The sequence below is a fragment of the Ovis aries genome, chromosome 24 (assembly GCF_016772045.2).
Source record: "Ovis aries strain OAR_USU_Benz2616 breed Rambouillet chromosome 24, ARS-UI_Ramb_v3.0, whole genome shotgun sequence".
NCBI classification, from domain to species: Eukaryota; Metazoa; Chordata; class Mammalia; order Artiodactyla; family Bovidae; genus Ovis; species Ovis aries.
In genome coordinates, this window is record NC_056077.1 from 14,858,287 (window position 1) to 14,871,490 (window position 13,204).

The window sequence follows — 13,204 nt, forward strand, 5'->3', positions numbered from 1 at the left end:
CCCCATATCCTCACTCTGTATCACTGGGGACAAGGGAGCATGTGTCCTTGCAGTGATTGGATAGATTTGGACCACGTTCTGGAGCTGCTGATTAGCTAGACTCATTCCCTGGAGCTTTGCCCCAAGCATGTGGCTGACCAAAGGATTTGTGTAAGAACAACAGCTCCCACTGTTATCAAAGAAGGGAAAATATGTGTGGGCCTTGGACAACTCATATCCACTGCAGCATGACTTTTGGGAAAATGTCTTGTCTTGCCTCGGTTTCCTTACCTGTGCAATGGGGATAACAGCAGTGCTACCTCTCCTGAGGGCTGAGTGATGAGCATGGCCCATCCTGCTCAGAACATGCTGGCTTCGAGCGAGGTTAGAGTACCACGTGATAACACACGATAGAAGTTTTATGAACTCCCAAAGTTTGTGGGCTAAGTAGGCTTGGACTGTGTTCCACAGATCCTTGAATTTCAGCGCTGGGGAGAGAGGGACATAAAAGGGGGACGAACATGTCTTGTGAAGAAAAGCCTCAATTATGGTCGGGGGTGCCTTTCCTCCTCTAAGATTTTCTTGGACCAGAGCCCTGGAAATGCAGAGCCTGGGCCAGTGCTGATGTTCGTGTTCTAGACTGCTTACCTGTCACTGAACTTGTTTCCTAGTGGTGGAGCTGACTTTGGCTCAGATCGTGAACTCCTTATTGCCAAATTCAGATTTAAATTGAAGAAAGTAGGGGAAACCACTAGACCAGGTATGACCTAAATAAAATCTCTTACGATTATACAGTGAAAGTGACAAATAGATTCAAGGGATTAGGTCTGATAAGAGTGCCTGAAGAACTATGAACAGATGTTCCTGACATTGTACAGGAGGCAGAGATCAAGGCCATCCCCCAAAAAAGAAATGCAAAGAGGCAAAATGGTTGAGGAGTTGTTGCAAATAGCTGAGAAAGCAAGAGAAGCTAAAGGCAAAGGAGAAAAGGAAAGATATGCCCATTTGAATGCAGAGTTCCAAAGAACAGCAAGGAGAGATAAAAAAGCCTTCCTCAGTGATCAAATGCAAAGGAACAGAGGAAAACAATAGAATGAGAAAAACTAGAGATTTCTTTAAGAAAATTAAGGTACCAAGGGAACATTTCATGCAATGATGGGCTCAATAAAGGACAGAAATGGTATGGACCTAACAGAAGCAGAAGATATTAAGAAGAGGTGGCAAGAATACACAGCAGAACTGTACAAAAAAGATCTTCATGACCCAGATAACCACAATGGTGTGATCACTCACCTAGAGCCAGACACCCTGGATTTCAAAGTCAAGTGGGCCTTAGGAAGCATCATTATGAACAAAGGTAGTGGAAGTGATGGAATTCCAGTTGAACTATTTCAAGTCCTAAAAGATGATGCTGTGAAAGTGCTGCACTCAATATGCCAGCAAATTTGGAAAACTCAGCAGTGGCCACAGGACTGGAAAGGTCAGTTTTCATTCCAATCCCCAAAAAAGGCAATGCCAAAGAATGTTCAAACTACTGTACAGTTGGACTCATCTCACACGCTAGCAAAATAATGCTCAAAATTCTCCAAGCTAGGCTTCAACAGTACATGAATCGTGAGCTTGCAGATGTTCAAGCTGGTTTAGAAAAGGCAGAGGAACCAGAGATCAAATTGCTAACATCCATTGGATCATCAGAAAAACATGAGTGTTCCAGAAAAGCATTTACTTTTGCTTTCTTGACTATGCCAATGCCTTTGATTGTGTGGATCACAACAAACTGTGGAAAATTCTAAAAGAGATGGATATACCAGACCACCTTACCTGCTTCCTGAGAAATCTGTATGCAGGTCAAGAAGCAACAGTTAGAACCGGACATGGAACAACAGACTGGTTCCAAGGTGGGGAAGGAGTATGTCAAGGCTATATATTGTCACCCTGCTTATTTAACTTATATGCAGAGTATATTATCTGCATGAGAAATGCTGTACTGGATGAAACACAAGCTGGAATCGAAATTGCTGGGAGAAATATCAATAACCTCAGACACACAGATGACACCACCCTTATGGCAGAAAGCGAAGAACTAAAGAGCCTCTTGTTGAAAGTCAAAGAGGAGAGTTAAAAAGCTGGCTAAAAACTCAACATTCAGGAAACTAAGATCATAGCATCCAGTCCCATCACTTCATAGCCAATAGATGGGGAAACAATGGAAACAGTGACAGACTTTGTTTTGGGGCTCCAAAATCACTGCAGATAGTGACTGCAGCCATGAGGTTAAAAGATGCTTGCTCCTTGGAAGAAAAGCTGTGACCAACTTAGACAGCATATTAAAAAGCAGAGACATTACTTTGCCAACAAAGGTCCGTCTAGTCAAAGCTATGGCTTTTCCAGTAGTCATATATGGATGTGAGAGTTGGACTATAAAGAAAGCTAAGTGCTAAAGAATTGATCTTACTTGGGTTTCCCTTACCTTGGCGTGGGGTATCTCTTCACGGCTGCTCCAGCAAAGCACCGCCGCTGTTCCTTACCTTGGATGAGGGGTATCTCCTTAGCGCCACTGTTCTTGAACTTCAACATGGGATAGCTCCTCTAGGCCCTCCTGTGCCTGCGCAGCCACCACTGCTCGGGTTGCTCCTCCTGGCCACTGGCCCTGACCTCGGGCTCAGGGTGGCTCCTCAAAGTCACCGCCCCTGGCCTCAGGCGCAAGGTGGCTTCTCCTGGTGGCCCCTGATCTCAGACGCGGGGTGCCTCCTCCCGGCCGCCCCTGGCCTCAGACGCGGGGTAACTCCTCCCGGCCGGCGCCACTGACCTCGGACACAGGGTAGCTCCTCTCGGCCGTTCCTGTGCCGTCGCAGCCTGGCACTCTAGGCCGCTACCCCTGACCTTATGGCAGAAAGTGAAGAGGAGCTAAAAAGCCTCTTGATGAAAGTGAAAGAGGAGAGTGAAAAAGTTGGCTTCAAGCTCAACATTCAGGAAACGAAGATCATGGCATCTGGTCCCATCACTTCATGGGAAATAGATAGGGAAACAGTAGAAACAGTGTCAGACTTTATTTTTGGGGGCTCCAAAATCACTGCAGATGGTGACTGCAGCCATGAAATTAAAAGACGCTTACTCCTTGGAAGAAAAGTTATGACCAACCTAGATAGTATATTGAAAAGCAAAGACATTACTTTGCCAACTAAGGTCCGTCTAGCCAAGGCTATGGTTTTTCCAGTAGTCATGTATGGATGTGAGAGTTGGACTGTGAAGAAGGCTGAGCGCCAAAGAATTGATGCGTTTGAGCTGTGGTGTTGGAGAAGACTCTTGAGAGTCCCTTGGACTGCAAGGAGATCCAACCAGTCTATTCTGAAGGAGATCAACCCTGGGATTTCTTTGGAAGGGATGATGCTAAAGCTGAAGCTCCAGTACTTTGGCCACCTCATGTGAAGAGTTGACTCACTGGAAAAGACTCTGATGCTGGGAGAGATTGGGGGCAGGAGGAGAAGGGGACGACCCAGTATGAGATGGCTGGATGGCATCACTGACTCAATGGATGTGAGTCTGAGTGAACTCCGGAAGTTGGTGATGGACAGGGAGGCCTGGTGTGCTGCGATTCATGGGGTCACAAAGAGTCGGACATGACTGAGTGACTGAACTGAACTGAACTGAAGAATTGATGCTTTTGAACTGTGGTGTTGGAGAAGACTCTTGAGAGTCCCTTGGACTGCAAGGAGATCCAACCAATCCATCCTAAAGGAGATCAGTCCTGGGTGTCCATTGGAAGGACTGACGTTGAAGCTGAAACTCCAATCCTTTGGCCACCTGATGCGAAGAAATGACTCATTGGAAGAGACCCTGATGCTGGGAAAGATTGAAGGCTAGAGGAGAAGGGGATGACAGAAGATTAGACGGTTGGATGACATCACCGACTCTATGGCCATGAGTTTGAGCAAGCTTTGGGAATTGATGATGTACAGGGAAGCCTGGCGTGCTGCAATCCATGGGGTCACAAAGAGTCGGACCCAACTGAGCGACTGAACTGAACTGATGGAAGCTCAGCAGAATCGGGGCAGCGTTCCAACCAGCTTGATTTCTGGAACTCCCTGTGTGAGGAGGCAGAGACCGTAGGGAGGAAGACCAGGGTTAGCTGTCACCACTGGAATTGGGGACAGCAAGTAGCTGGTAGTCTCCATGAATCCTCCTTCCTTAAGCCTTTTAATGGCCCTCAGCATTCCCTGTTTCCCCGGAAGCCCTCAGTAGAGGGGACCCTGCTGCTTGTCTCCAGGAGTTATCAAGGGCATGGGGGCAGGGATCAGTTCCCTTGGACAGTTGTTGTTTAGTCACTAAATCTTGTCCGACTCTTTTTTGACCCCATGGGCTGTAGCCCTCTAGGCTCCTCTGTCCATGGGATTTCCCAGGCAGGAATGCTGGAGTGAGTTGCCATTTACTTCTCCAGGGGATCTTCCCCACCCAGGGACTGAACCCTGGCCTCCTGCATTGGGAGGCAGATTCTTCACCACTGAGCCACGAGGGAAGCCCCCTTTGGACAAAGGATTCATCAGAGACCTGGCCAGTGAGGAACACACCAGAGGCCCCTGACCTTGTTACATCACTGCTGTGACAGTTGTGGTCAGGGCCATATTGGTGGGTGGTCGTGGCCGTGGAGGTGGTGCAAGTTCAAGGTCACGGTCAGATTTCCTCTTCTCAAGACCTGCCTCATTCCTCCTCTGCCCTCTCCGTCAGGGCTGGCCATCTGGCTCTGGGGAGGAAGCTGCCTTCTGAAGAATAAACCCAAACCCCTTCGTTGGCTAAGCGTTTCTCCTACCTCTCCTTCCCTGGAGTTCTGTGTCCTGGGGTGCTCCCGAGTTTCCGCTTGCTCACTTCTGAACTTGAACTTTTCTTTGTCCTTGAAGCTTCCTAATGCTAGGCAGCGCTGAGGGTAGCGGTGGTGATTATTATTAATTATTGGTCTGCAGCTAATAGCCACCACTTACTACCTCTAGACCATACCAGCTGGTGCAAAGCACAGTCCTATTTGATAGTTCTTCGAGGCCTGCATGTTTCCCTGGCCACACTGGTAAGGAGATGGAGGCTTGGAGACTTTAAGTAACCCACCCAGGTGCAAGTGAGGTCAGCGCCTTTTAATCCACATCCATCCGACCATAAAGCCAGGATCATAGTCAGGTTCTACCTGGATGGATTGTTTCCTGGAAAACAAGTAGCAAATAATGCTGAGGACGGGAGGCCTGGTTTGGGTCATTTGTTTACTCAGTAACCTCTGGGTCCCTGCTGGGTGAGGAGAAGAAGAGTCAGAAGTCCTGGCAGGACAGAGGTACTGATGGACAAGTAAGTCATCATTGCAGTGTGGGGGGGCTGTTCTCATAGTCTGGGGAGTGAGGCTTTTTTTTTTTTTTTTTTTAATAATTTTGTTTCTTTATTTTGGCTATGCTGGGTCTTTGGTGCTGCTTTTCTCCAGTTGCAGTGAGCGGGGGCCGCTCTCTAGTTGCGGGGCATGTACTTCTCACTGCGGTGGCTTCTCTTGTTGCAGAGCCACGGGTTCTAGGCCGGCGGGCTTCAGGAGTTGCGGCTCCCGGGCTCTAGAGCTCGGGCTCAGCCGTTGTGGCCCCCCGGGCATTAGTTGCATCACAGCCTGTGTGATCTTCCTGGATCGGGGGTCGAACCTGTGTTTCCTGTATTTTAGGTGGATTCTTTACCTCTGAGCCACCAGGAAAGCCCAGGAGAAAGGCTTCTTAAAGGAGGTGTCTCTGAGTTGGATTTTGAAGGATGAGTAGGAGTTTGTTACTATGGAAAGGCAGGAAGAGCATCTAGCAAGACATATTCCAAAGCACCAATCATTGGATCAGCAATTGGGGAATGCATTAAAGGCGGGGACCACAGGCCTTCCTAAATCTCTAGTTCCTTGAACAGTGCCTGACACAGGCTTGATAAATGCTCCTTTGAAGGAATAGCCCAGTTAACACACTGGGAAATGGGGCGGGAGAAATCGTAGAAGAAACAGATGGAGCTTGAATGTGGACGTGGAAGGCCTCATGAAGCAAGCAAGGATTGGCTCTGGAAGGTGACCGGAAGCTATTGGAGGCTGTTTACCCAGGGGAGATGGGTGTTCAGATCGGTCCCATTTAATAACGCATAGGTATTTAAGCCTATGGTTTTTCCTCTTAAGAGAAGAAACTGACTGCTTTTAAACACACAAAGTGGCAAAATCTTCAGTTTCATTCATCATTATGAAGAAAGGAAGTTAAGCTACAGGGAGATATTTTCCATTATCAGATTGGCAGAGATCAAAAGCTTCTAGTATACTGTAGTTTGGGAAGCAATGACCGTGGTACTTTGCGTGGTGCAGAATAAACTGATGGTACCCATTGGATTCAGCGACCGTTTAAATTTTAAATGCGTACACTCTTTAGTCCAGCAGGTCCACGTCTAGAAAGTTATCTTCCAAATATGCTTGCTTTGCGTGAAATGAGGCACTTCCTGGATTTATTCACTGCTTCATTGTGAGAGCAGCTTAGTGCCCCATTAGCTGATTATGTAAGGTCAAGCCCATCCATACAAAACAGCTGGAGCAAAGGATGAGGAAATGGGCAGAGTAGAATAATCTCTCAGATCTGTTCTTAAGAGATGAAAGGATGGTACAAAACAGGGTGTGGAGTATGTTTCTCTCCATCTGATTACAGAAGATATGTATTTATTTTTGTTATAGATGCATAAAATGTTTCCTGGAAGGATATAGAAGAAATGGATGGTGTCGCCTCTAGAGAGAGGGACCATTTTGGGACCAGGAGCGGGAGGTAGCTTGTCACTTCTACCCTTCGTTCAAAAGAAAGGGTTAAACTAGTAACAATAAAGCAAATCTCTGGCACTGACAGAGATCAGTTTCTAATATTAAGGGGAAAAAAGTGAGGTGCCAAACAGGTATGTATTATGGCACCTTTGGGGGAAACAAAGTAGATAAACTATATTTGGAAGAATATCAATATATTGTTAGCAATATAGGAGTTTTGCCTGTGGGGTAGGAAGGGGGCGCTTTGAGTTCAGGGAGCAAGACTCATTTTTCACAGTGTACCATTTTGGGTAGTTGGGGAAAGTTTAGCACAGAAATATGTTACCTATTAAAAGTAAATTAATATGAAGAGAGGCCAAGTGGACACATTGGGAAATGGGGCGGGAAAAATTGTAGAAGAAACAGATGGATGAATGCCTGAGTGGACAGATGGGTGGATGGATGCATGAATCAGTGGGTGGGTAGGTGGGTGGGTGGATCATTGGATGGGTACATGGGTAGAGGAGGTGGGTGGGTGGATAGATAGGTAGATGGATGAATGACTTGGTGCCTGGATGGGTGGGTGGGTGGATGGAAGGGTTCACAGATGAGTGGATAATTATATCTGTGGATGCATGTATAGATGTATAAGATAGAAAATTTATTTGGCTGTGGTGGGGAGGACTAGGTGAGGCCCAGAGGGTCTGGAAGCAGGGTGTGGCTAGCAAGCTACTGCAGCAGTCCAGTCAAGGAATAATTGGGGCAAAGATCAGGTGATTGAAATGTCTCAAATACGAACCAAGCTTCTTATATAATAGAGAAGTGAAGTGAAAGTCGCTCAGTTGTGTCCGACTCTTTGTGACCCCATGGACTTAGTCATGGAATTCTTCAGGCCAGAATACTGGACTGGGTAGCCTTTCCCTTCTTCAGGGTATCTTCCCAACCCAGGGATTGAACCCAGGTCTCCCATATTGCAGGCGGATTCTTTACCAGCTGAGCCACAAGGGAAGCCCTTCCTACTAGGGAAGTTATATACATGACTCTATTAAGTCTTGGTATTGTTTTCTTAGTACAAAGGCAAATTCCTTTGGAATGAGTTTTTTCTGGCCAGAATCTGCTTTGTATATAATAACCACCAACAGTTAAATCCCCCTTTTCACCATCATCTTAAGAATTTTAGGTGTGAAATAAATTAAAATAATTAGTCTTTGACATAAACTACTCCTCTCCATGATCAGATAAATTATTTCCAAGGCTGTCTTCCAAGTGCCCAAGTCTACAGAGGCATGAACTTTGTCCTTTTTAGGGTTTCTTTGTGTCTAGAAGTTTCCTAGCTAAATTCCTTTGTCTGTGTTGACCTTTTAAAGTTTATTTTTCAATAATTCCTTTTCCTTGGTTCTGGAAAAATAACCATTTATATCATAGAATAATTATACCTCTGAAGAACCAGTTTGGGTACTTACTTAATACTAGATCTTTCTCTCTCTGTTTTTAAAGTCAAATCTTTTCTTTTTCTGCTTCCTTTTTTTTTTTTTTTTGACTATCTTAACCATTTTTATACCTAGATAGTGTATGAAAAAGGAGAGACGTCACTTTTCTGACAAAGGTCGGTATAGTCAAAGCTGTGGTTTTTCCAGTTGTCATGTATGGATGTGAGAGTTGGACCATCAAGAAGGCTGAATGCTGAAGAATTGATGGCTTTTGAATTGTGGTGCTGGAGAAGATGCTTGAGAGTCCCTGGGACAGCAGGGAGATCAAACCAATCAATCCCAAAGGAAATCAACCCTGAATATTCATTGGAAGGACTGATGCTAAAGCTGAAGCTCCAATATTTTGACCCCCTGATAGGAAGAGCCTATTCATTGGAAAAGACCCTGATGCTGGGAAAGATTGAGGGCAGGAAGAGAAGGGAGCGGCAGAGGATGAGCTGGTTGGATGGCATCATTGACTCAGTGGACGTGAGTTTGAGCAAACTCTGGGAGATAGTGAAGGACAGGGAAGCCTAGTGTGCTGCAGTCCATGGGGTTGCAAAGAGTTGGACATGACTGAGCGACTGAACAGCAGCAACCAGTTTTAAGTGTACATCTTAGTAGCATTAGGTATGCTTGCACTGGTACACATCTAGGTCTCTTTTATAAAGCTCAGAACATAGATTTTGATTGATCATCAAATGTAAAATTGTCTGCTTGTTCCCATTACTTTCTATTCTGTAATGTTCTTTGATGTGGCTTTAAAGCTTGCATGGAGTTTTAAGAATCCAGGTTCCTTGGAGTTCCTTGGTGGTCTCTCTTAATCTGATTCTGGGAAGGCTGTTGGAATCAGAGGTGTCTGGAGAGCACACATCCAGTGGTGGGGAGACGGTGCTGTGGGGAGGGGGCTGCATGGGGACTGGCCGCTGGACCGCATGAACCTTCCGCAAAGACTGGCTCGTCCCTAGTTCCTCCCAATGGTTGTGAAGCAGGAATCTGGGCCCAGTGCTGCCAGACTTTCTGGTTTTTTATTTTTTAAAGAGACACTGGGAATCCAATTTTTATATGAAATTTCCTCATTTTTAAGTGTTGGCAGCTAAACTGAGATTTTGTTTTAAAAGGCATGTTTAAAGTACCAACAATAACTGCAGATCATCTCTGTGGCCCTAATCAGCCTGGGAGTCACCTGTTTCAGACCTCTAATTTTGGTAGAGATAGGAAATTGAAACCCCTGGATAGGGTAATACCTTTCCCCGAAGTCATATAACAGTTCAGTGGTCAGATCAGGGCTTGAATTAAAATTTCCATTGCAGAAGTCTGAAGGCTGGTTGAAGTTTTTTTCTTGGGCAGAAATACCTTCTCTATTTATGTATGTGTTTATCTTTTTACCTATTTGGCGTTGTCTGTTATGAAATACAGGTGGCTTCTTAAAAAGATAAAAGTAAAGCAGATTTGTTTCTCAGCCTGGATAGCTTTGTGGTTAAACACAGGAACTCCAGAATCGAATTGCCTGAGTCTGAGTCAGGCTCCAGGTCTTACCAAATAACAGGGTAGGTACTGTGAGATACTGGGAAATCACTGAACCTCTCTGCACTGTAGTTTTCCCTTCTAAGAAAGAAATGATAAAGTAATTATAGAATTAAAGGAGATAATACATACAAAGAACTTAGAATGGGGCCTAGAACACAGAACTGCAATTTGGGTATTATCTATGGTGGTGGTGCTGTTGGTGGTCATGCTGCTGATGACAGTGCTGATGCCAGTGAGAGAGATGGTGGTGCTGATGATGGTGGATGATGGCGATGCTGATGCCAGTGACAAAGATGGTGGTGCTGATGGCGATGCTGATGCCAGTGACAAAGATGGTGGTGCTGATGGTGATGCTGATACCAGTGATAAAGATGGTGGTGCTGATGATGGTGGATGATGGCGATGCTGATGCCAGTGACAAAGATGGTGGTGCTGATGATGACTGCTATAGTGATGCTGATGGTGCTGATGAAAGTGATCATGATGTGATCCCTGTCATGCGATCACTGATGCATTGATACAGTGATATGGGGATCATAGGGATGGCAAAGAAGAAGAATATTAGAAAGCTGTTAATTCACAGGATTGTAAAGTAGGCATGATCTATGTGATTAAAGGATGACTCGATTTACAGGAGAATACCCTTTAGGAGTCCTTTAAGTGGCAGTCTCCATCTTTTGTACAATAATGGAACCTGCCCATTGTTGTCTCAGGAACTTATCTGTGAGGTAAGGTGAGACATAACCTTCATTTGTCATTCTTTGTTTGAAGTCTTTCTGGCTACTGATCTTTCCAGGTTGCCTGTTCTGCCTGGGAGGGCATTATAGTTCTTAAACCCCACAGCAGGTAGCTTTGAACTCTGTGCAGGCCCCTGGTCCACACCCTTGGGGGCGTCCTGTTTACCTGTGCCTGTGTTTGTGTCCGCAGGAGTGGAATGTCACGTGGAACACCAGCAACCCCGACTTCACCAAGTGCTTTCAGAACACCGTCCTCGTGTGGGTGCCTTGCTCTTACCTCTGGGTCTGCTTCCCCTTCTACTTCCTCTATCTCTCCCACCATGACCGGGGCTACATTCAGATGACGCATCTCAACAAAGCCAAGACTGTGAGTCTCATGGGATTTTACTGGGATGTGCATATTGGGGGGTGGAGTGTGTGCTGGGGCAGGGGAGACTACTTGTGAAAACTGACATGTTCCTTCTGCTTACATGACCCTGAGCTGCCTTTTACTAGGACACAGAATAATAATGTGGTGAATAAAGCCTGGGGCTCTGAATTCAGATGTGGGTTCAGGTGTTGGCATTGCCACTTATTAGCTATATGACCTTGAGCAAATTTGTTTCTTCCTTCCAGTTTTATTGAGATATAATTGACAAACAACACTGCATTAAGTATACAGCACAATGATTTGACTTATATAGGTCATGAAATGATTATCACAGTAAATTTAATGAACATGCACCATCTCATGTAGATACAAAATTAAAGAAATGGGAAGAAATTTTTTTTTCCTTGAGCAAATTTCTTAACTTCCCTGAGCCTCAGTTTCCCCATGATTACAGTGGCGGTGATAGAATCTATCTCACAAGATCATATGGAGGTCTTCTTCCCTGACTCAAGGATGTCTTTTTAATTTAAAAAAAAAATTTTTTTTTATATTGAAATAGTTTCAAACTGCAGAAAAGTTACAAGGATGATATTAAGTACTCCCTCAGCCCTTGAATACCCATTATTTATAGTCACCGATTTTTAACATTTGCCACATTTAACATTTTAACATCTTCTTACTCTCTTTTGCTCTCTCCATATATACGCAGTATTTATTTTTTTCTGAATTATTTGAGAAAAGCTAGCATCCACCATGCCTCTTTGCCCCTTCTTCTTTTCTCAAAGCAAGGATATTCTGTTATGTAACAACAGCACAATTAAATGTAGGAAATTCAACATGGACGCAATACTTTAACAGAAAAAGTAAAAACCACTATGTATATTCCCCTTTTGTCGCTTGTCCCAATTCTGTCCTTTCTGGCATCCCCTCCTCCTCCCCCTCATTTCAGGGTCATGCATTGCTCTTGGCCACACTGTTTCTTTATTTTTCTGTTATTTTGGAAGACCTTTTCACCGTTTTTTGTTTTTTTTTTTTTTAACGATGCTGGCCTATTTGGGGAACATGGGTGAGTTAGTTTAGAGTCAGTTCCTCAACTTGGGCTCTTGGGACCATGTTTTCTCACGGTTTGATTCAGTAATGCCTGTCTGGCTGGAGAACTACAAAAGGGCCACGGGGTCCTTCTCTGGGTTATATCTAAGGCCACGTGGTGTCCATCTGCCCCTCATTGATGGGCTTAATTCTGGTCATCTGGTCAGCGAGTCTGTTTCTCCACTATACAGATGCTGGTATGCCCCTTGTAAGAATGGGCTTTCTGGGGGAGACACGTGAAGGGCATGTATATATCCTGTATATGTGCGTGTGTGCGTTCCACTTTCTCCTCTTACCATGTGTCTTGGTCCTTTATTAAAGCCCCATTTCCCGAGATTGATTTCCATAAGCCCTTGGCAAACAGGTAAACTTGAATGATTTTACCGAAGCTGTCCCTTTGCCTGTGATACCATTGCTCAGACCACATTCCAAGCCCATCTCACCATGCTGTCTGCTCCCCTGTCTTCAGCTGGATCTGGTGTCTTCCTCTTAGACCTCTAGCAGCACTTTGTACTTTTCATGGAGAGCAACATCTCCCTTTAACATGTAAATCAGAGGACTTCCCTGGTGGTCCAGTGGCTAAGACTCCATACTCCCAGGGCAGGGGGCCCTGAGCTCAATCCCTTGGGGGAACTAGATCCCGCATGCCACAACTAAGGCCAGGCACAGCCAAAGAAATAAAAATATATTTTTAAAAACTGTGAGATTTTGTCTGTGCCTTGCTGAAAAACACTCTAGTAACTTCTCATCTTAGGGAGTAAAACCTGGACGCCCGCTCAGTGGCCCAGCTTGATCTGGCTCCAGGCTCCTCTTAAGCCACCTCCTGTCACGCCCATGGCTCAGGCCGCAGCAGGCATGAACCTGCTGAACACATTTCTGCCTCAGGACCTTTGCACTTGCTGTATCCTCTGCCCGAATTGTTCTCTCCCTCAAGTAGTCACTGTTGGCTCTTCACCAGATGTCACCTGATGGGAGAGGCCTTCTCTGACCACCCTCTCTTATCTGTTTTATTTCTTCTTCCTGATGGCTCAGACGGTAAAGAATCTGCCTGCAAGGCAGGAGACCCAGGTTCCATCCCTGGATTGGAAAGATCCCCTGGAGAAAGGCGTGGCTACCCACTCCAATAGTCTTGTCTGGAGAATTCCATATACAGAGGGACTTGGAGGTGGGCGGCTACAGTCCATGGTTTCATAAAGAGTCAGGCGCCACTGAGCGAGTAGAGTAACACTCCCACTTTTCACGCACTCATTCCTTTCTAGCGTTC

The 13,204-nt window shown here is 45.4% G+C and overlaps 1 protein-coding gene across 5 annotated transcripts in view; it reads left to right on the plus strand.

The window, feature by feature from the left end:
* Positions 1-13,204, plus strand: part of ABCC1 (ATP binding cassette subfamily C member 1) — a 155,489-nt gene that overhangs the window by 38,202 nt on the left and 104,083 nt on the right. For all 5 annotated transcript variants that reach the window (XM_060406312.1, XM_027961611.3, XM_027961612.3 and 2 more), the window contains one exon: positions 10,672-10,848. In XM_060406312.1, coding sequence (XP_060262295.1) covers positions 10,822-10,848 — 27 coding nt within the window. In that variant the 5' untranslated portion in view covers positions 10,672-10,821. The remainder of the gene's footprint in view (positions 1-10,671; positions 10,849-13,204) is intronic.